This window comes from Lithobates pipiens, unplaced genomic scaffold (genome assembly GCF_037356315.1).
Source record: "Lithobates pipiens isolate NorthernLeopardFrog02 unplaced genomic scaffold, aLitPip1_a1.2 Scaffold_18, whole genome shotgun sequence".
NCBI classification, from domain to species: Eukaryota; Metazoa; Chordata; class Amphibia; order Anura; family Ranidae; genus Lithobates; species Lithobates pipiens.
The window spans coordinates 612,364,623-612,389,188 of NW_027507758.1; the positions used below are offsets into that span (position 1 = coordinate 612,364,623).

Below are 24,566 nucleotides of genomic sequence, written 5' to 3' on the forward strand. Positions count from 1 at the left end.
GCCAAAAGTTTGTGTTGTGGTGGGACCCTATGCAGATAAAAGTATATACTTTTTTTGCCGTGTATTCAGTTCAAATGAGGGAATATGTGATTTCAAAGTCCACAAGAATATACTTTTTACTTTACACTGTTTTTTTAACGTTTAACGTTTAAAAGATGGATCCAACTAAAAGTGGTATTGCAGTTTTTAGCATTGTTTTGCAGAATTGCAGTCAGACATGACATCAATATGTGACATTATTTCAGGAAGAGGGTACATCTGTCTACAGCACAAACACTGAGATGTAAATGTGGAATTCATTGTCTGCAATCACTCTATAGTGTATATAAAGAGGATGTGACCGGCTTTTTCTTATCATTATCACCAACACCCAACACCTTCCCTGTGAAGAGCCATGTTACTTGATCCTGAGCTGTACGGACCTCTCCTCATCTCATGTCTTATATTGGGGTACTTGAGGTTATTATCTCCTGGTGTCCTACCTGGTGTCCTATCCTCCTGTCACCCCTCTACTGTACTGCTCTGTGTAATGCTGATGTGTGTGGCACCTTGTGGATCTGAGATCCAGAGACCTTCCCCAGCTTGTCATCTGGATCTTGTTAGAACCATTGAAGATTATGAATATGTGCAGGATGGAGATATTATCATTGGAGGGGTTTTCACTGTGAACCATTTTATGACAGGACTGGGGCCAAAAAAAGATTATGTTAACAGTATGATGGTGTGTCTAAGGTGAGCGGCATTGAGATTCTAATCATCTTGGAGATTATAAAGAGACTTTGGTGTGCTTACTTCATGTATATTTGTCTTGTTTGAATGCTAATGCATCATTTTTTGTACATGTAAGTGGTGTGCAGACAGCAGACCTGACCACATTCACCGTTGCTGTTAGTGTATGTCTGCCCTGATTGTGTGTGCACTCCATTTTTGTTGTGTGTTTTCTGACTGCTTATCTGTTTGTGTGTCAAGCTTGATTAAGTGTGTGCCTCTCATTTGCTGGTTTCTGTCATTTGGAGTGGTCTAGAACAGGTGTCCCCAAACTTTCTAAATAAAGGGCCAGTTTACTGTCCTCCAGACTTTAGGGGGGGGGGGGAGCAGACTGTGGCCATTGGGAGTAGAAATTACCCTGGTGTCAGTGGGAGCAAACAATGCATGCATCTTTGGTATTAAGGGGATGGATAGTGCCCCATTGTTGGTGTCAGTGGGAGGAATAGCACCCTATCATTGGTGTCGGTGGGAGGAATAGTGCCCCATCATTGGTGTCAGTGTAAGGAATAGGTAAGGAATAGTGTCCCATCATTGGTGTCAATGGGAATAATAGTGCCACATCATTGGTGTCAGTTTGAGGAACAGTGCCCCATTGTTGCCATCAATGGGAGAAATAGTGCCACATTGTTGATGTCAGTAGAAGGAATATTGCCCCATTGTTGGTATCAGTAGAAGGAAAAGGCCCTCGAGTAGCAGTTTGGATACCCCTGCTCTACAACTTCCACAAGATATAATCCAGGGTCTGCGTAATCCAATGATGACAACTGCTAAAGAGGCTGGCCTGGGTTCAGATTGCAGGAGGTTTTGTGAAGCCATCCTTAATTGTCAAATTCCAAATGCAGCACCCACACTACATTGATATCTATAGAAGTGTATGCGCCATGGGTACCCAAACACATGTGGGATGTGTACCAAAAAATAGCATTCAGCAGGCAGTGGGTCTTTTAAAGTGGTTGTAAAGGCACCTTCATGCATTCTATGAAAGAAGGTAAGCTAAGCCCCCTCTTGATCTAGCAATGTCCACAAGAGCCTTGCCTCTCCAGGGAACACTCCTGAATGGCTTTTGGCAGCAACGGAAGACATTGTCTCCCACTACTGTCAATCACAGCCAGTGAGCCAATCACGAGGCAGAAGGAGTGGGGCCAAGCCACGGCTCCATGTGGGAATGGACACACAGAGCCGCAGCTCAGGAATGAGCTTCCTTAGGTGCCCCCACAGCAAGCTGCTTGTTGTGCGGGCACCCAGCGGGAGGAAAGGGCCAGGAGCACTGGCGGGGGACCAGAGAAGAGGAGGATATAGCTGCTCTGTGCAAAACCATTACACAGAGCAGGTAAGTATAACATATACAGTATCTCACAAAAGTGAGTACACCCCTCACATTTTGTAAACATTTTATTATATCTGTTAATGTGACAACCCTGAAGAAATGATACTTTGCTACAATGTAAAGTGGTGAATTTGCTCTGGATCTGGGATCCATTGAAGGCTGCCTATGCTGCCTATCCTTTTCCTCCTGAATCTTGATGATGCTAGCTTCCAACAATATTTTTGGTTTAGGGCACCACCAACACCCAAGGCCCAATTTTTCTGCCCCTGTTTAACAGGGACATGTAATTTCAATTTTTTAAATAAGTGTTTACAGCAGGACCCGTTCCTGTTCCCAATAATAGTAACTGTGAGGGGTTAGTGTTCTGGCACCACCAACAACTAAGGCCCATTTTTTCTGCAGAGTATATAGAGAAGTATAGTATATACAGTTTTTCTCAAAAGTGAGTACACCCCTTACATGTTTGTAAATATTTTATTATATCTTTTTTATGTGACAAGACTGAAGAAATGACACTTTGCTACAATGTAAAGTAGTGAGTGTACAGCTTGTATAACGGTGTAAATTTGCTGCCCCATCAAAATAACTCAACACACGGAGGGGCGTGGCATCCGAGCTACAAGATGGACGTGTGAGCTGAGAGCTCCACTCGGCCGCCGGAGAGAACCGTCCATCCGAACGTCCATCGGTGACTACCGACAGACCTGCCTCGCTCGTTACATAGTGCGGACACCAAGGCATCAGTCAACTATGCCGAAGAACAAAAAACATCCACAGACGCCGCGGAAACTTCCGAACTTCTTCGGAGCGCGCGGACCTTCACAAAATGGCGCCGGAGCACGAGAGGACAACTCTATGCAACAGGCGACGATCGTTGAACAGGCCCTTCCTCACCGATCGCATCCTCGTGCTGCCTCTCTCAGCGACACCTCATCAGGGTCAGCCAGTCCATCCACAAGGAGCCCAGTAAAACCAAAACCGAGGATCTCCTCACCAGACAACCGTGACATGGAGGTAAGCGGGCCCTCTGATGTAGGCCTCGTTCCTCAAGTACATAATCCAGACCCCATTGCAGCGTATCCCACCTCAGACCGACCGGTATCTGATACAGTCTTAAAGGAGATGCTGTTATCCCTCAAGGCCTCTATACAGGCAGATATCACTGCTGAACTCACTTACTGTCGCAAATAAGTTTTAGCTCTGGGAAACAGAGTAGATCAGGTGGAAGGCAAAATGGGAGAATACACTACCTCCTTCAAAACTTTGGTGGAGGCCCATAAGTCCCATAATGAAGAAATCTCCTGGTTGAGAAACAAAGTAGCTGACCTCGAGGACAGGCCCAGGAGGTCCAACATAAAAATTAGAGGCATCGCAGAGGCCATACCCTCGACCCAATTGCTGCAGTATGTGCACACACTATTCTCCACCATTATACCTACACTATCTACTCAGGACTTAACTATTGATAGTATCCATAGGATCCCCAAGCCGGCATTCCTCCCTGATAGCTCTCCTAGGGATGTATTGCTTAAAATGCACTACTACCATGTCAAAGACCAAATCTGGGCTGCGTCCCGCAAAAATGAGAACAAACATCCGCAATATGCAGAGCTAATTCTCCTTCCTGATCTGTCACGGCATACCCTTCAACAGCGCCACAACTTAGCCACTGTCACAAAGGCTTTAAGAAATCATAATATTCCACATAAGTTGCGTTACCCGGCAAAATTGTCTCATGAAGGGGTCACTCATATAATTTCTACCCTGGCTGAAGGGATCACACTGTTGCGAAAATGGGGCATAATACCTCAGCAAGGCCTACTCGAGCCACAGGTCACGCAACTTGGCTCTTCTCCTGATGAGTGGCAGGTGGTCTCCCGCAAACGGGCGCCTAAAAAAGTCACCGATGGAACTACGTGAATCACATCATAGTCTTTCCGGTTCTCTCCTTGGACACAAGGGCTCTACATTACTTTGCATCCCTTGTTTTTTCCCCTGGAATATATTACCTATGCAGCTATGTCTGCGCATGAATCGATATCAAGATTCTTTTCTTAACGTTTTATTTGTTGTTTGTTATTACGTTTCCAGTTCTTATCTACTTAGCACCGCTTCTGCATACCCTCATCAAGTACCTCCTATTTCAACGTATCCAAGACAACTATGGCAGTACACTATGAACCAATCCCATGGAGATGAGTCACTCCCAACACCATTCAGAGGACACAGTGAGTACGGTCCCTCACATTACAACCTATTCCTGTTAAATGACTATCACCTGTGTGTCCATTAACGCCAGGGGTCTCAACCACCCTGCTAAAAGATACTCTCTGTGGTCGGAAGCCCAAAAGCTGAAGGCCGATATTTTGTGTGTGCAAGAAACCCATTTCCAACTAAACAACCACCCCAACTGCACACACATAAATTATCCGCATATCTTTCTGGCAACCACTCCACATAAGAAAAAGGGTGGTGTTCTCCTGGCAATTCGTAATACCATCTCTTTCAATTTCTGAAACTCCTGGATTGCTGAAAATGGTTGTTACATTATTCTTCAAGGGGATATCAACTCTAAGCCCTACACCATTGTGTCGGTATATGCCCCTAACAACCACCAGGTCAGATTCCTCAGCAGACTGCTCCGCAAAGTGAAATCCACCCAATATGGGAGTCTTATTTTGGCTGGGGATTTCAACCTGATTGTTGATCCCAAATTAGACACCTCCACCACCAGTCGGCCTGGCCAGGCATATATGAACAAAATTCTCCATGCTGCTGACTTGTACGACGTGTAGAGAAGTACACATGGTAACGAGCGAACATATACCTTTTTTTCTCACAGACACGGTTCTTACTCGAGAATCGACATGTTTTTGACTGATAAGTGGACTCTGCAGGATGTCTCCTCCGCATGCATTTATGACATTATGTGGTCAGACCACGCTGCTATCTCATTGTCCGTACATGAGAAGGGTGTCTCCCCCTCCCCACCTATCTGGCGCAGCAATGTTAGATTATTAAAAGACCCTAACACTCAAAAATTGATCGCTCAACATTTACTGGACTATTTCCATGACAATGAGCATTCTGTAGAAAGCCCATTTACACTTTGGAATGCTCACAAGGCATTTGTAAGAGGTATCCTAATTCAGCTGGGAGCTAGAGCAAAAAAGCGATACACAGCGACCCTTGACTCTATTACAGCTGACATTTATAAATTAGAGTTACTAAACATGGTGTCCCCCTCACAATTGTTATCCGAACAGCTTTCTGCACTTAGAGAGAAGTTAAGGGAGCATCTCTCCCAAAAGTATGATATATACTTTCGTCGCCTACAGCTGTCCTCTTACGCCAACGCAAATAGAGCAGGTAAATACCTTGCTAACAGGATTAAGACAATACGCACCAGAAACAGAATTTCGCACTTAATACACCCCATATCCAAACACAAAATTCTTAACCCTCAAGATATTGCAAACCAATTCGCACAATACTTTAGCGAATTATACAACCTTAATACTGACCCTCATACCGTACAGCCCACCGTATCCAAAATACAACGCTTCCTAAAAGATTTAAATCTCCAGATGCTCTCCGAAAGTACAGCTTTCTTCTCTAAATTCCCCATTTACTACCCCTGAAATAGAATCTATTATTGCCACGCTTCCAAATGGTAAATCCCCTGGACCTGATGGGTTCTCCAATGAATACTTCAAAACATTTCCCAAAGTTCTTGCCCCTTACCTACAAAAAGTCTACACACAAGCAGCAGACAACGCATCATTTCCACAAGAGATGTTGAAAGCCTACGTAACCACCATCCCCAAACCAGGGAAAGACCCTACCACCCGAGTAATTTTAGACCTATTTCTTTACTTAATACAGATATAAAGATTTACGCAAAGCTGTTAGCCAAACGCCTAGAGTAATACATACCATCTTTAATTCAAAGCGATCAGATGGGTTTCATACGGGGGAGACAGACTTCTGATGCGACGAGACGTATTGTTAATATTGTTCATTATGCTGCAGTGTCTAAAACGCCTTCTCTGCTGCTCTCCATTGACGCAGAGAAGGCGTTTGATAGGGTGGAATGGTATTATATGAAAGAGGTGCTCTGTAGGTTTGGTTTTGATGGCCTTATATCCAATGCAGTGTTGGCCTTGTACTCTTGTCCATCTGCCCAGGTCTTGACTGCCGGTATGCTGTCCAATCCCTTCTACATTTCGAATGGCACCCGCCAGGGGTGTCCACTATCTCCTACTATCTTCAATCTTATGATAGAACCCCTGGCGGAGGCCATTAGATCGAAAGCTGACATCTCTGGCTTCAAAATAGGTTCTCGCAACCATATTATTAATTTATTTTTGCGGATGACGTCATTCTGATGTTGACGAATCCGTCCCAGTCCCTACCAATTATTCATGAAATTCTGCAGACTTTTGGGGAGATCTCACATAATAAGGTCAACTTTGCAAAATCATTGATTCTGGACTTGGGAGTGGACAAACGTACAAGAGACCAACTTCAACGTGACCTTCCATACAAGTGGAGGGAGGATGGTATACCATACCTGGGTATCACAATAACCAACTCCATAAACAAAATGGCCACCTCAAACTTTGGGACCCTACTAGTTAAGGTTAAAGAGACCCTTCAACATATTGCTAAAACAGAACTCGCTTGGATGGGCAAATTAGCTGCGTGTAAGATGTTGGTACTTCCTCATATACTATATATGTTTAGGACCATACAGATCCACGTTCCGAATCACTTTCTTAGAGATATCTCCACTCTTTTGTGGAGATTCTTGTGGAAAGATAAGAAAGCACGATGCTCCCCCGTAACCTAATTTCCCACAGACGTGCTGGAGGAGCAGGGTTAATAAATATCTACGATTATCTGTGGTCCACAAGACTAGACCAACTCAGACAGTGGTTTAGAACCTCAAACAAACCATTATGGGCTGAGCTGGAACAGGCCATGGCTCTGTTTCCTGACCTTGTAGCACTACTTATGGGAGACATATGGAAACCATGGGATATGCGCACCTTCTCTCCCACCATCCAAACCTCCCTGCAAGCATGGAGGTTCTTCCTAAACCAGAGTCACAACATCCTCCATACTGTGGGCGGCACAGTGGTGTAGTGGCTAGCACTCTCACCTAGCAGTAAGAAGGGTCGCTGGTTCAAATCCCAACCACGACACTACCTGCCTGGAGTTTGCATGTTCTCCCTGTGCCTGCGTGGGTTTCCTCCGGGAACTCCGGTTTCCTCCCACAATCCAAAGACATGCAGGTAGGTAAATTGGCTTCTGTTCAAAATTGGCCCTAGGATATGAATGGGGACCTTGGATTGTGGGCTCCTTGAGGGTAGGGACAAACATGAGTGTGCAATGTACAGGGATGGGGACAATTGTATACACTCACTCAGGTTGAACTGGATGGACTGGTGTCTTTATTCAACCTTACAAACTATGAAACTATAGATTACCAATTTCCCCTGAGCCTACTTGAAGCCAGAATCCCGATGCTGTCTTTAAAACAGTTCCCTAGGTATGGTATCCATACCATCCAAAACTTGTGCTCTAATGACAAAGCTCTCACTTATACTCAGATAATGGATAAATTTGGTCTCCCTAATCACCATCTTTTCTCGTGTCTCCGAATTGCACATTTTCTGAAACATAACCCTCTCCCTACAATTACAATACCACCCACTGCGTGGCACTTCTTTACCCGAGAGTCCTCAACAAACAAAGGCATATCGATCTTTTACACCCTTCTGCAGGACAAGAAGTCCTTCAAGAGGACTAAACAGATCAATGCTTGGGAAGCTGACTTAGGAAATACATTCTCAGATGATCAATGGACGACAGCCTTCCGTGAGATCCAAAAAGCCTCACGCTCTTTCAATTACTGGGCTATGACCATTAGAATTCTTAATCGATGGCAGTACACCCCTTGTAGATTGACAAAAATCTTTCCGCATACTTCTAAACTATGCTGGAGAAACTGCGGGCAGTCAGGACACCTACTCCATATGTTCTGGGAGTGCCCCAATCTAGTGAGCTTTTGGAACCAAGTATTCCAACTCATAACTTCCCTTACTAATATCACTACTACTCCTAACTCAGCTTTAGCGATCCTCCATTTAGGTATTGAAGAGTTTCCTTACAACATGAGGATGGTAGTCTCTAATATTCTCCTAGCAGCGAGATCCTTAGTCTTACAACACTGGAAAACTGCCTTGACTATAAACATTACGGACTTGACTAGAGTAGTTCAACGACATTACACCCTAGAGCGTGCATTAGCTATAAATGCTCTAAAATGTTCAGAATTTGATATAACCTGGAGTATCTGGAGTGCTAAATATCAGAGGTTTTAATCCTTGTTGATACTTGTTTTTCTTTGACTGTCTCAGTGCTCGAACTGAGTCTGTATTCTTATACCTGATAAGATTCGATCTATGCAACGGTGTGTGCTAATGTAACTGTTTCTGTTGTTATAACTTGCTTTTGTCTTGTTTTTCTTTTTTTTTCTTTTTTTTTTTTTTCTCACCTTACCTTGTTACCTGCTCTTTTTTTTTTTCTTTCTTCTATTTCTGTATTATGAAAATCTCAATAAACTTCAATGGTTTAAAAAAAAAAAAACTCAACACACAGCCATTAATGTCTAAACAGCTGGCAACAAAAGTGAGTACACCGCTAAGTGAAAGTGTCCAAATTGGGCCCAAAGTGTCAATATTTTATGTGGCCACCATTATTTTCCAGCACTACCTTAACCCTCTTGGGCATGGAGTTCACCAGAGTTTCGCAGGTTGCCACTGGAGCTCTCTTCCACTCCTCCATGATAACATCACGGGGCTGGTGGATTTTAGAGACCTTCCGCTCCTCCAAGCTCAATAGGGTTTAGGTCTGGAGACATGCTTGGCCAGTCCATCACCTTTACCCTTAGCTTCTTTAGCAAGGCAGTGGTCATCTTGGAGGTGTGTTTGAGGTCATTATCATGTTGGAATATTGCCCTGAGACCCAGCCTCTGAAGGGAGGGGATCATGCTCTGCTTCAGTATGTCACAGCACATGTTGGCATTCATGGTTCCCTCAATAAACTGTAGCTCCCCAGTCCCAGTATCACTCATGCAGCCTCAGACCATGACACTCCCACCACCATACTTGACTGTAGGCAAGACACACTTGTCTTTGTACTCCTCATCTGGTTGCCGCCACACACGCTTGACACCATCTGAACCAAATAAGCTTATCTTGGTTTCATCAGACCACAGGACATGGTTCCAGTAATGTCCTTAGTCTTCTTGTCTTCATCAAACTGTTTGCGGGCTTCATCTTTAGAAGAGACTTCCTTCTGGGATGACAGTGTGTGGCGTATGGTCTGAGCACTGAAGGACTGACCACCCCCCCACCGCTTCAACCTCTGCAGTAATGCTGGCTGCACTCATACATCTATTTCCCAAAGGCAACCTTTAGATATGATGCTGGGCATGTGCATTCAATTTCTTTGGTCGACCATGGTAAGGCCTGCTCTGAGTGGATCGTGTCCTGTTAAACCGCTGTATGGTCTGGCCACTTTGCTGTAGCTCAGTTTCAGGGTCTTAGCAATCTTCCTATAGTCTAAGTCATCTTTATGTAGAGCAACAATTCTTTTTTTCAGATCCTCAGAGAGTTCTTTGCCATGAAGTGCCACGTTGAACTTCCAGTGACCAGTATGTGACAGTGAGAGCCATAAGACTAAATTTAACACACCTGCTCCCCATTCACACCTGAAACCTTGTAATACTAATGAGTCACATGACAGGAAAGTGGCTAATTGGGCCCAATTTGGACATTTTCACTTAGGGGTGTACTCACTTTTGTTGCCAGCGTTTTAGACGTGGTCCAGGGCCTCCAAAAATGTGGAAGCTAGGCATTAAATTTTCTGACTAATTTATGTCTCTTAAAAATCTGAAGGTGTTCCTTGCATTTTTGGCCTCTGTATGTGGCTAGGCTGTGAAAATGTCTCACGTATGAGGTATTCCAGTGCTCGGGAACACTCTGATATAAAGGGGATTGCACTGTAAAGGGCACTGAAATGAATATAGTGCCCTTTTACAGTGCAATCCCCATTATATCACAGTGTCCCTTTAAATGGCAGTGCCCCTAGCAATCACAGCCCCCATCATAGTGCAGTCATGCCCCCTTACATTAAATTCTACAGAGCCTCCCTTTACATCAGAGTCCACACAGCCCTCCTTATATCAGAGTCCACAGAGTCCCTTTACATCAGAATCCACAAAGCCTCCTTTGCATCAGAGTTTACAGATTCCCCTTTACATCAGAGTTCGTAGAGACCCCCTTACATCAGAGTCTGCAGAGACCCCCTTACATCAGAGTCTGCAAAAAAACCCATAATCAGAGTCTGAAGAGTCTGAAGAATTTCCACTTATGCTGTAAGGGGGGTGCCCTGTGGATTCTACTGCTAAGGAGAACCCTATTTTAAGGGGGTCTCTGATATAAAGGGGAATGCTGTGTACTCTGGCGAAAAAAGTAACTCTGATGTAAGGGGGTCTCTGCTCACCAAAGCTCCCCCTTGCATCAGAGTCCACAGAACACCATTCATACCCCAGGCAGGAAAGAGAGTGAGCTTACTCACTGCAGGTTAGAGGATCATACATAGGCTGTCAGCACCTTTTGGCTTCATGTGCACGGGACATTTTTACAACCTCTCCTAAATTATTTAACTTGGCAGATAGTAACACCTTGTTTAAAACGTCAGTTTTGCCACTTTTACATGCAGCATTTTGCCGCATTTGAGTTTAGAAGTGTTTCATATATATGTATATATGTTTATATTATTATTTTTTTTTAAATGGCCAAAAACGAAAAACGCCTATAAAAGAAACGTCTGAAAACATCAGAAACTTTGGCATCTGAACTAATTTTTTTGCCTTCAAAAAAAGGCCTATAAACGCAACTGCCTAAAAAATGACAGTAAACACAGTGTACACATAAGATAACATTGAATGAGTTCAAGAGCAAAAAAAAGTATCCAACTGCCTCTGAATGTTCATTTAGCAGCAGCAGTGTACATGGGGCCTAACTCTACTGGCTGGCTGTTGCTGGCTTCAAACTTCCTGTCCACACATCCCCAAGGGGGTGTGGGCTGGACAAACACAGGAGGAGAGGGGCGGGAGGTGGAGGAGCAGCTCTCTCTCTTCTCCAGTCCATGCAGAGGGGGCTGTCACTGCTGGCTCTGCGCCGTCTGTGAAAGAGACACAGTTTAAAGCCCTGCAGCCAGCAACCTTGCCGGTAGTTCCGCTGGGAGGGGAGACACAGGAACAAGCATATATCGGGAGGAGATCGGTGACTGCGTGTCAAGGCTGGCTTAGCCCTTCCTTCTCTGGACTGGCTGCTCAGCTGTTGGCTAATTGCCAGCTCTCTTCTCTCTCTTCAGTTACCAGCTGTTCCCGATGATGCTCATCTGGCCTGCCTATATAAAGTCTTCCAGCTCATTTCTCCTTTGCCTTCACGTTTGGTCACATCTCTAGGAACCATCTCCTGCTGTTGTTTCAAGACTGGCTTGCTAACATCCCTCCTGGCTTCCATCCTGCTTGCAGTTGCTCTCCGTGGATCCCTAACGTCTGGACTGGCTGATTACCCGATCTGGTTTATGAACTTTGGACTGGCTGACCAACCGATCTGGCTACTGGACTCTGGCTTGCTTGACTACGCTTTTTCCTATTTATCTTTTTATTTTTATTAATAAACAAGTGTGATTAGATTGTACTTTTGTCTCTGTCTGTTTCATGGTTCCTGACACTGTGGTCACCATTTGCCTCTCGCTCTGTTGCCCCTATGGGCAGTCCAGGCCTGCCATACTGGCCTGCCAGACTCGCGCATGTGCAGAAGGGAACCGGGCAGTGAAGCCGCAATCCCCTAAAATGTCCAAACGCCCGATCTCAAAAAATACGCCACAGACCTCTTTTCTACTTTACTACCGGACCTCCCGGCCATTGAGCTTACAATTGACCGTATACATTGTCTCCCAAAACCGTCCTTCTTGTCTCCTTAGACCCCTAGGGACATCCTGATGAGAGTCCATTTTTATCACACTAAGGAGCAAGTTCTCTATAAGGCCAGGTCTATGGGTCAACTGCCGCAACCGTATACTGCTCTCCAATTATTTGCGGATTTGTCTAAACATACATTAGACATGAGAAGGCAGCTATTCACAATTACAAAGGCGCTCCGCAACCATAGAATTGAATACAAATGGAAACAACCATCCAAACTTTCTATACAGAAAGATGGTACCTCCTACATTGTGTCCTCTGTCAACAAGGGCTTGGCGCTGCTCCGCACCTGGGGTATTATCCCAGAACCTGCACCCCTAGTGGGGGCAAAGAAGAATCTAGAGAGACTCCCACCTCAATGGCACTAACAGATTCGCTACACTCTGCATGGTCCACCAAAGCTATAACCGCCATGATGCTCCACTATGTCAGAGCCATACCTATTGGCCCTCAAACTTTTCCCCCTCAGTAACAATGCAGCAAAGTGTGCATTTTGCACTGCCGCATTCTTTAGTTTTTTTTTGGTTTTGTTCGCTTTGTTTTTTTTTTTGTTTTTTTTTCTACACAGCAATTCAACTCTACGGAAGAAGAACAGAGCACTCCACCATGCATCACTACTACTGCACCAACTGCGCAGGTCTTCTAGGACAGCAAGAGGCTCTAACAGCACCCGCGTTGCTTCATTACGCCTGTCTGACAGCTGCATCCCCTTACATTTAATATCGGATCTAGTGAGTACTATACTGCATCTCGCCACCACTTCTTTCACATGACCACGAAAGTCTTAACTCTCAATGTCAACGGGCTTAACCACCCAGCCAAAAGACACTCCCTATGGCGCACAGCCAAAAACCCATTCTTGCCAAGTCTTATGTGTACAGGAAATGCACTTCAAAAGAGGCGAAGAGCCCAAATGCACGCATCTGGACTATCCCCATATCTTCTGCGCTTCAGGTACCAACAAAGCCAGAGGAGTTCTTATCGATATTCATCGTTCCATAGACTTCAAACTTCAGGAATCCATCTGAGATATTAACGGCCGCTACCTTATTCTGACTTGCACTATTGACTTTGTTCCCTTAACTATAGCGACAGTCTATGCACCTAATCGCAAACAACTGTCATTCTTGAACAACACGATGCGGAAAATCCGCAAGGTACAGAAGGGCTCCTTGGTTCTATTCGGAGACTTCAACATAATTCACGACCCAGAACTAGATACGTCTAAACCTAAATGAGGAACCATCTCACAATGGGACTGTTTTTGCTCAAAAATGATCTCTATGATACCTGGAGATGCCTCCACCCAGATGACGGGGAATAATCTTACCATTCACCGGTTCATAATACCTACACTCGTATTGACTACATATTTACTGATAAATGGTTATTACAGAGGGTTGCGGAGTCTGACATTGCGCCTATAACATGGGTGGATCACGCCCAAATCAGTACCACACTTCACATAGTGAAATCACAACCAACACATAAAGTATGGAGGGTCAACGTTCAACTTCTTAAAATACCTACCTCAGCAGACACTTTAAGACAACAGATGGCTGAATTTTTTGCAAACAATGTGGGCTCGGTGTCAGACTCGGCCACCCTCTGGGCATAAGGCATTTTGTAGAGGGATTCTAATACAATTAAATGCTCAGGCCAGGAAGAGGAGGACGCAGCAATTAGATACCCTCACCGCAGATATCAAAGCTCTTGATGCCCTCAATCAACTCCGACCAACCCCGCAATTGAAACAAAAACTTCTGACGCTAAGACAGGAACTAAGGGCGGTGTTATTAGACGTCTATGAAAAACAATATCATAAATTGAAAGCCAGATACTATCATACTAGTAATAAAGCAATCCAAAATTCCCTACCTATACCACCCTAGCACTAACACCAAACTACAAGATCCCCAGGCTATTGCGGATGCCTTTAGCTGCTATTACAGCACATTGTACAATCTGAACACAGATACAAGCACCCTTCCTCCTACGCCTGAATCGATACAGAAATTCCTAGCCACGGTTCGCCTGCCATCTCTCACTGATGCCCAACTCGAGGCCCTTAACGCCCCGTTCACTACACAAGAAATCATAGCAACCATTGAATCCCTTCCGATCGAAAAATCCCCCGGCCCAGATGGATTAGGAGCAGAATATTACAAATTCCTTAACCACTTGAGATCCGCGCTATAGCCGAATGATGGCTACAGCGCGGATCTCCTTTGCCGGGACTACATCTATTGACGTCGTCCCGTGCATGAGGGGCGCGCGCGGCGTGCTCTGTGAACGGTGAGTCTATGAGACTCGCCTGATCACCGATCCAAGCAAGGGGTCGATCCCGACCCCTTATCACGTGATCAGCTGTCAGCCAATGACAGCTGATCATGTGATACAACGGAGCCCGATCACGGCCAGCCCTGCCAGTGCCCACCTGCCCCCTGCCAGTGCCCACCTGCCCCCTGCTTTGCCACATCAATAAAAAATGTGTCCCCCCTGTCAGTGCCACCCAGCAGTGCCCATAGTGCCACCCAGCAGTGCCCACAGTGCCACCCAGCAGTGCCACCCAGCAGTGCCACCCAGCAGTGCCCACAATCTGCCTCAACAAAGGTGCTGCACCCCAGTGCCACATATCTGTGCCCATCAGTGTCATCTACCAGTGCCCATCAGTGCCCAGCAGTCCCACCCACCCGTGCCACCCATCTGTGCCACCCATCCGTGCCATCTTATCTGTGCCCATCTTTGCCCATCAGTGCCGCCTTATCTGTGCCCATCGGTGCCGCCTTATTTGTGCCTATTAGTGCCGCCTTAACTATGCCTATTAGTGCCCACCAGTGCAGCCTATCAGTGCCCACCAATGCAGCCTATCAGTGCCCACCAATGCAGCCTATCAGTGCCCACCAGTGCAGCCTATCAGTGCTGCCTCATCAGCGCACTTCAATGAAGGAGAAAAATGACCTGTTTGCAAAATTTTATAACAAACTATTAAACATGATTTTTATTTTTTTATTTTTTTGCATCTTTTTTTGTTTGTTTAGCAAAAAATAAAACTCCCAGCTGTAATTAAATACCACCAAAAGAAAGCTCTATTTGTGGGAAAAAAATGATAAAAATTTCATTTGGGTACAGTGTTGTATGCCCGCGCAATTGTCATTCAAAGTGCATCAGCGCTGAAAGCTGAAAATTGGTCTGGGACTGAGGGGGGTTTAAGTGCCCAGTAAGCAAGTGGTTAAAGACACCTTAGCTCCTCATTTATGCCAATTGTTTAATGATGCTGCCTCCTCCTCGACCTTCCCTGCCGAAATGCTAAGAGCTTTAGTGGTTAACCTCCCAAAACCTGGTAAACCAGCAGAGGTTCCCCAAAATTTTCGATCAATATCCCTCCTTAATACCGACATCAAACTTTATGCAAAAATGATAGCGACGAGACTGATGACGTATATGCCCTTGCTCATCCACAGGGACCAAACGGGGTTTAACAAAGGAAGACAGACTTCCGACGCAACTACACGCCTTATTAATATTATCCATCATGTGGGACACTCTCGAACGTCTTCTCTGCTTCTTTCTTTAGATGCAGAGAAGGCATTCGACAGGGTCCACTGGGGATATCTCCGACAGGTACTAATGAAGTTCAGATTTGCAGAACATATCCTTTCTGCCATCTTAGCCCTCTATAGACAGCCCTCGGCTCAAGTTTACATTAATGAAATGCTATCCCTCCCATTTGACATTTCGAATGGTACAAGGTAAGCATGCTCCCTTAATTTTTAACTTAATTATCGAACCCTCGGACCCCTCTATTACAGGATTACTTATCGGATCAACAGATCATAGAATAAGCCTATTCGCAGACAACATAACCCTTAGGCCGCGTACACACGCGGGGACTGTTCGCCCAACTTTGTCCGTCAAACAGTTTCGGCAAACAGTCCGCTCAAAATTAGCATGGACGGACATGGCCACACACGACGTACGAACAGTTTGCTGAAACCGTGCGCGATGACGTGAACGGCACGTACGACGGGACGCAAAATACGACGTCCTATACATTGCATTACAACTTTCGGCGTGTAAATCCTTTCTGAGCATGCGCGGAACTTAGTTTGACGAATAAGCCTACACACGAGGGGACTGTTCGCTGAAACCAAGTTTCAGCGGACAGTTTTTCGGAAATTCCGAAAAACCTTGTTCAGCAAACTGTTCGCTGAAACTGTCCGCTGAAAGCCCACACACGGGCGGACTGTCCGTCGAAACACTGTTCAGCGGACAAAGTTGGGCGAACAGTCCCCGCGTGTGTACGCGGCCTTAGGCCGCGTACACACGGGCGGACTGTTCGCCCAACTTTGTCCGCTGAACAGTGTTTCAGCGGACAGTCCGCTCATGTGTGGGCTTCAGCGGACAGTTTCAGCGGACAGTCTGACGAACAAAGTCTAACGGAATTTCCGTAAGACAGTCCGCTGAAGCTTGGTTTTGTCCGTCCAAACTTGGTTTCAGCGGACAGTCCGCTCGCGTGTAGGCAAGTTGGATGGACTAAGTATCGCGCATACTCAGAAAGGGTATACACGGCCGAAGGTTGAATTGCAGTGTATAGGACGTCGTTTTTCTAGTCCCGTCGTACGCGCCGTTCACGTCATCGCGCACGCTTTCAGCGGACTGTTCATTCATCGTGTGTGGTCAAGTCCGTTCATGCAAATTTTGAGCGGACTGTTTGTCGGATTGTTTGACGAACAAAGTTGGGCGAACAGTCCGCCCGTGTGTACGCGGCCTTATACTCACGAACCCTACTACCTCTCTCCCACCACTTCAAACCATCTTACAGGAATTTGGCCCAGTATCTTACTATAAAGTGAATGAGACGAAATCACAAATATTGGACTTGGGCGTAGACAGTAACACTAGACGTTCCCTCTCTGCCACATTTCCCTACAAATGGTCGAATGACGGAATCCCATACCTAGGTGTGACTCTAACTAAAGCAACTAATAGATTATTTCATGCAAATTTCTACCCCTTTAGGCGACAATTCGAATCAGATCTAAACTCCCTAAGTAAATTTGAATTCTCCTGGGTGGGTCAAGATGATGATGCTGCCAAAATTGCTCTACCTGTTTAGAACTCTCCCTATCCACCTCCCTAGAAACTACCTGAACTCCCTTCAAGATATTCTGGGACGCTATTTATGGTAGAAAAAGAAATCTCGATGTCCACGACAAACTCTTATCAAACACATATGAGTGGGTGGTTCCTCCATCCCAGACCTCACCGACTATTATGATGCCACTATTCTAAGTCAGCTAAAAGAATGGTTCAGCCCCTCAACCACCACGCTTTGGGGAGATATAGAGACAACACTCATATCTCACCCCAACCCGCAACACTGGCTACTTAGTCAAAGACCCAAACAACCTATCCCGACCTACCTTCCGCCCACAGTTAAGGCCATCATCTCGACGTGGTACCGTGTCATAATATACCAATGGAAGGATAGCCCGACCACTAAACTGAACCCACTTCTGACGATCCTCCACTGACTAATCCCCAACCTTAATATTAAAGCATGGAATATAACACCAAAATCAATATATTATATGACCAAGAGGCCTTAAACCATACAATCAGCTTCAAAACGATTAAATCTCCCAGCGCCTGCTCAGTTCACTTATCTTCAAATGGCACATTGCCTTAATGCCAATCACCAGATCCGTGCTCGCATCCCTGTCAAGATCTGGTCGTACTTAACTAAGCCCACTGCTGGTTTGCAGGGAATATCAACCATCTACCCAGTGTTAAATGAAAAGAATATATTTACCCTAATACCCCCACTCGCTAAATGGGAACTAGACCTGGGATGCCACTTTACCCCATCTCAATGGATAGCCTGTTTCCAATCGATTCGTAAGGCAACAACCTGTGCTACTTTACTGGAATTAACCCAAAAAATAATCCAAACGGAGATACCTAACACCGTCGATCTTATCAAAATTTGGAGGTATTACCTTATCTGCTTGTTGGAGAAAGTGCGACCAATTTGGGTCATTACTTCATACTCTCTGGGATTGCTCTACCATACAAGAATATTGGAAAGAGGTGTTCCGGTTGATTTCGGAATTGACACCCCTCTTCGAGCCTCCCCAGAATTGGCCATATTAAACATAAACATCAACCTTATCATCCCTGCACATCGCAAAGTAGTAACACATATACTCTTGGCAGCTAGACTGTCACTTATGCCGCGTACACACGATCAAACAATCCGGTGGAAAAGTCCGGCAAACTCAAGTCCGCCAAGCAATCCCCCCGTGTGTAGCCTCCGGCATACTTTTTTGACCCGTAAGTATGGCGCACTTAGAATGCCGTGTTGCACACCAATCTTCCCGCCGGACTCGCATTTCGGCGAACAATCCGGCCGTGTGTATGCCAGTCCGCCGTACTTTTGAAATGAGTGGACTTTTCCCGCCCGGAGAAAAGTCCGCTCATTTCGAGCGGGTCTCCAGGTAGGCGGGGCCTGCGAAGGAGACGTTGAAGGAGACGTCCGGCTTTCTTCCTCGCCACCGGCCTCTTCTTCCAACTTCGGGGGTCTTGTCCCCCTCTTCAGTTCTTCTGCCGGGCCACCGCGCCTTCTTATAGCTCTTTTACAGGCGGTGGCCCGGTCTTCTGTCGCCGCCGCCGCCGCCTTCCGTTCTTCTTCTTCTCCAGGAGATGTTGACTCGACGATCTCTCCGCCCGCAATGCCAGGGACGCGCTGCGCGGCGACTTATATAGGGACAAGGGGCGGTGTCACATGGCTTTATGTCACATGGGTTGGTCACATGGGTTGATGTCACATGGGGACTGTGACATCGTAAGGGGCGTGGTCACCATGTGACACCAACCCATGTGACATAAAGCCATGTGACACCGCCCCTTGTCCCTATATAAGTGGCAGCGCAGCGCGTCCCTGGCATTGCGGCCAGAGAGATCGTCGAGTCAACATCTCGTGGAGAAGAAGAAGAAGAAGAACAGAAGGCGGCGGCGGCGGCGACAGAAGACCGGGTCACCGCCTGTAAAAGAGCTATAAGAAGGCGCGGTGGCCCGGCAGAAGAACCGAAGAGGGGGACAAGACCCCCGAAGTCGGAAGAAGAGGCGGCGGCGAGGAAGAAAGCCGGACTCCCCCGCTAGTAAAAGAGCTACCTGAAGATAGCGGAGGAGTCCGGCGAGAAGACCCCCGAAGACGGAAGACCCCCGGAGCTGTGCAATAAAGTATTTTATCTCGTGTGTTGTGTTTTCTTGTGCTTTTATTTTACAGGTGAATGGGTAGGGGTACATTGTACCCCATACTCATTCACATAGGGTGGGGGGCCGGTATCCGGGGGCCCCCTTATTAAAGGGGGCTCCCAGATTCCGATAAGCCCCCCGCCCGCAGACCCCGACAACCAACAGCCATGGTTGTCGGGAAGAGGCCCTTGTCTTTATCAACATGGGGACAAGGTGCTTTGGGGTGGGGGGGCCGCGCGGCCCCCCCTTACCCAGGCACCCCCCATGTTGAGGGCACACGGCCTGGTACGGCTCAGGAGGGGGGCGCTCGCTCGCCCCCCCTTTCCTGGCCGGCCGGGTAGCGTGCTCGGACAAGGGTCTGTTGTGGACTTGGGGGGACCCCAAGCCGATTTTTTTTCGGCATTGGGGTTCCCCTTTAAGTCCATACCAGGCGGCGGGGCCAGCGACGTCTCCCTCGCGGGCCCCGCCTACCTGGAGACGCGCTCGAAATGAGCGGACTTTCCTCTGCGTGTGTGGGCGAGTCCGTTCATTTCAAAAGTAGGGCGGATAGTACGGCGGACTTAGTACGCCGTATTAGTCCGCTCAAAAAGTGCCGTGTGTGGGCAAGTAGCCCGTTCGGAAAGTCCGACGTACAGTCTGGCGGGAAGTCCGCCAGACTAAGTACGACGGACATACCGCTACGTGTGTACGCGGCTTTACTAGGAGATGGAAATCGGAATCCCTGCCCTCCTTGAACGATGTCATAATTCTTACTCAAACCCATTATTCTTACGAACTACTGACTACCACCACGAACGCACGATATCTCAAAGAACAAAGGGCATGGGCCCCCTGGCTTCAATGGTATAAAACTTTCACCCAACAGACCTGAGTTACAAATGACATAGGTAGAGTGGATAGGTATCGACGTTAGATGACTGAATGCCACTAGACTATTCTCGGTAGTTTGAGAAGATATTAGTGCTTGATATTACAGGCAGTCTACTCTATGCAGCTCTGTGGGAGGTGTCAGACACCCCAAGGCACAGAAAGTTCCTGTTAAGGGGTGTCGGGGTTGTCGAGACAGTGCCCAGGCTGACAAAGCTGAAACTCTAACTGACTGCTACTGTTGTATGCCGCATTATTGCCTCGTATTTGGCTTGGATGCAACAATTGCTTACCTGTTCTCTCCAGTCCGAACTATATCTATTGGTGAATGTCCCTGTTAATTTTCGATATTTGCTGTGTATTGTTTGTAGTTTACTATTGTACTGTTTTATCATTGAAATCTCAATAAAAAATATTTGACGGAAAAAAAAAAAAAAAAAGGAGATAGATTTTCTTTCTTAATTAAATCATAGCCAACTGGTTTGAGGAACATCACCGCCGTTCCTCTGCCTTGATTGGCTAGCCACATACTATCAGTAGGCATGGTTTATTTTTATGTGCTTTAACCTTATTTCAAGTTTGCCACTACCACAAATTTGAGACCCAGAGAATTTATTTGCAGACTTCTCTGGCAGAATTTATTAAATGAACTGTATAGCCTTGAACTATGACCAACGGACTTAAAATATCAGTAGACATTGTTTACTTTGTATGCACTTGAAATCAAATTTGACTACATCTACAAGTTTCTCTGTTGACTCCTCATGGGATCAGACATATACATTGTATAATATAAGATGTTATCTTTTCAAAATATCACTTCCTCAGGCCCATTCCTCCATATTATCGATATTTCTTGACAATGCTTTTTGCCATCAGTGAAATGAATAAAGATCCGACAATTTTACCAAATATGACTCTGGGATTCCACATGTATGATTCATGTAATGACAATCGGAAAGCTGTGAAAAGCATCTTACAGATCTTATCTGGTCCAGGACAGACGGTGCCGAATTATTCCTGTAGGAAAAGCGGCAAGTTAATCGGCTTTATTGGGGATCAAAACTCTGAAACTACAGTGAACATAGCGCAGATACTGGCCCTGTATAGATACACCCAGGTATGGTTTCTCTGTAACTCCTATTTTAACAGTGGTATTTTAACCACTTGCCTACTGGGCCCTTTTACCCCTTCCTGCCCAGGCCAATTTTCAGCTCTCAGTGCTGCCACACTTTCAATGACAATTATGCGGTCAATGCAACACTGTACCCATATTCCTTTTTTTGTGTACACAAATAGAGCTTTCTGTTGGTGGTATTAAATCACGGCTGAATTTTTTATTTTTTTGCTGAACAAATAAAAAAAGATAAAAAAAAAAAATAATAATAATAATTTCTTACTTTCTGTTATAAAATTTTACAAACAGGTAATTTGTCACCTTCACTGATGTGCGCTGATGAAGCAGCACTGATGGGCATTAATAGCAAACAATGATGGGCACTAATGAGGTGGCACTGATGGGCATTGATTGACAGTACTGATGGGAACTGATTAGCATTGATACTCAGCACTGATGGGCATTAATAGGCAGTACTGATGGGCACTAATGAGGTGGCACTGATGGGCATTGATTGGCACTGATTGACAGTACTGATGGGAACTGATTAGCACTGATAGTCAGCACTGATGGGCATTAATAGGCAGCACTGATGGGCACACATGAGGTGGCACTGATTGGCCGCACTGATAGGCTGCACCGATGGACACTGATTGGCAGCACTGATGGGCATTGATTGACAGCATTGATTTGCACTGATTGGTAGCACTGATGGGAACTGATTAGCACTGATAGGCAGCACTGATGGGCACTGTTGGGGTTGCACTGATAATCAGGACATTGATGATTAGTGCCCTAATTATAAGTGAAGATGTCCCCTTTTACACAAGCTGGTTACCGGCTCTCTCCTCACTCTGTGACAATGTGTAGAAAGCAATGCTTATAACTGGCAAGTGTGTTTACATAGTGATCAGCAGTGATTGGACAGAGCTGATCTTGTGGTAAAGAGATGCTGTGATTGGCTGTTTACCCTGATCTGTGATCAGCTGTGTCCAAAGGCTAAGTGCACACTGCAGTGGGTGGGGGAGGGCGTGGTTCTGGGAGGACGTCAATAGAAGCCCTTCCAGAAGCTGAAATATAACTGTAAAAGACACCTTTCAGGTGCCATTAAGAGATCACTTTGCATTTTTTCAATGAATGTAAACCATTCTTTGATTGGATGAGGTGGAAAGACAGGGCAGTAATGTCATGCCCTTCACCTCATCTAATCAGAGAATACTTTGCGTTGCAAAGAATTCTCTTAGTGGTGGGACATTGAAAGGGTTACTTCACTAATCAAAAAGAAAAGTGGTGAGTGTAATATGGGTTACATATAGTATCTCACAAAAGTGAGTACACCCCTCACATTTTTGTAAATATTTCATTCTATCTTTTTATGTGACAACACTGAAGAAAATACACCTTGCTACAATGTAAAGTAGTGAGTGTACAGCTTGTATAACAGTGTAAATTTGCTGTCCCCTCAAAATAACTCAACACACAGCCATTAATGTCTAAACCACTGGCAACAAAAGTGAGTAAACCCCTAAGTGAAAATGTCCAAAATGTCCAAAGTGTTAATATTTTGTGGGGCCACCATTAGTTTCCAGCACTGCCCTCTTGGGCATGCAGTTCACCAGAGCTTCATACGTTGCAACGGGAGTCCTCTTCCACTCCTCTCTGATGGAGCTGATGGATGTTAGAGACCTTGTACTCCTCCACCTTCCATTTGAGGATGCCCCACAGATGCTAAACAGGGTTTAGGTCTGGAGACATGCTTGGCCAGTCACCTTTACTCTCAGCTTCTTTAGCAAGGCAATGATTGTCTTGGAGGTGTGTTTGGAGTCATTATGTTGAAATACTGCCCTGAGGCCCAGTCTCTGATGGGAGGGGATCAAGCTCTGCTTCAGTATGTCACAGTACATGTTGGCATTCATGGTTGCCGTAATGAACTGTAGCTCACCAGTGCCAGCAGCACTAATACAGCCCCAGACCATGACACTCCCACCCCCATGCTTGACTGTAGACAAGACACACTTGTCTTTGTACTTCTCACCTGGTTGCTGCCACGCACGCTTGACACTATCTGAACCAAATAAGTTTATCTTGGTCTCATCAGACCACAGGACATGGTTCCAGTAATCCAAGACCTTAGTCTGCTTGTCTTCAGCAAACTGTTTTGCAGGCTTTCTTGTGCATCATCTTTAGAGGAGGCTTTCTTCTGGGATGACAGCCATGCAGACCAATTTGATGCAGTGTGCAGCGTATAGTCTGAGCACTGACAGGCTGACTGCCCCACCCCTCCAACCTCTGCAGCAATGCTGGCAGCACTCATGTGTCTATTTCCCAAAGACAACCTCTGGATATGACACTGTGCACGGCTACTCAACTTCTTTGGTCAACCACGGCAAGGCCTGTTCTAAGTGGAACCTCTCCTGGTAAACTGCTTTATGGTCTTGGCCATCATGCTGCAGCTCAGTTTCAGGGTCTTGGCAATCTTCTTATAGCCTAGGCCATCTTTATACACATGTTCTCATGTTTTTGTTCACCAATTTTGGGCATTAGCCCTTTCTCAAAATGGTGTATTGGTATTGGTATGTGTGAATTGAATGATGAGAGTTGGATGCCCCCATTTGAGCTATACACATTTGTCTGTGGCGGTTATATAATGGAATCCATCCACGTAAATGTGAAGTGGTTTTCCCCCTTAAGACATTTTATAGTATATGCCTGATGATTAGGGCAGCATTGCCCTATTCCTAAATGGCGAATTGGAAGAGTAAACCAGGAGCTCAGAAGTGGGCGTTTACAAGTGTAGCCATTGTATACTTAAGGCAGTGGATCAGCGCGCCACCCGTACCCCAGGAAGAAGTCAGCTTTGACAAAACGACCTAGGGTTGAGCGGCGTGCTGATGCCATTCCTCGTTGGTCTAAGAAGGACGGGCAGTGGGATTGAGAGAGAGCAGGCCGGCTCGTTATTTTACACACACGCTTGTATACGGCTAAATTTTGAGTTTGAAATCTTGATTTTTACATGTTTTAATAAGTCTTTTGTGGAGTTACGCTATGGGACCTTTTCTGTCTGTTTTATCCCATTAAATCAATGCGGCTGGAATGAGAGATGCTCTAAGGTGGAGATATACTGATCGGAGTTACCAGCTGTTTTTTAAAGGTCCAGA

General features: G+C 45.8%; 1 protein-coding gene across 1 annotated transcript in view; it reads left to right on the forward strand.

The window, feature by feature from the left end:
* The first annotated feature begins 529 nt into the window (after positions 1-529).
* LOC143986829 (vomeronasal type-2 receptor 26-like) overlaps positions 530-24,566 on the forward strand; it is a 49,816-nt gene continuing 25,779 nt past the window's right edge. The window contains exons 1-2 of the mRNA XM_077485237.1: positions 530-732; positions 21,120-21,411. Coding sequence (XP_077341363.1) covers positions 530-732; positions 21,120-21,411 — 495 coding nt within the window. The remainder of the gene's footprint in view (positions 733-21,119; positions 21,412-24,566) is intronic.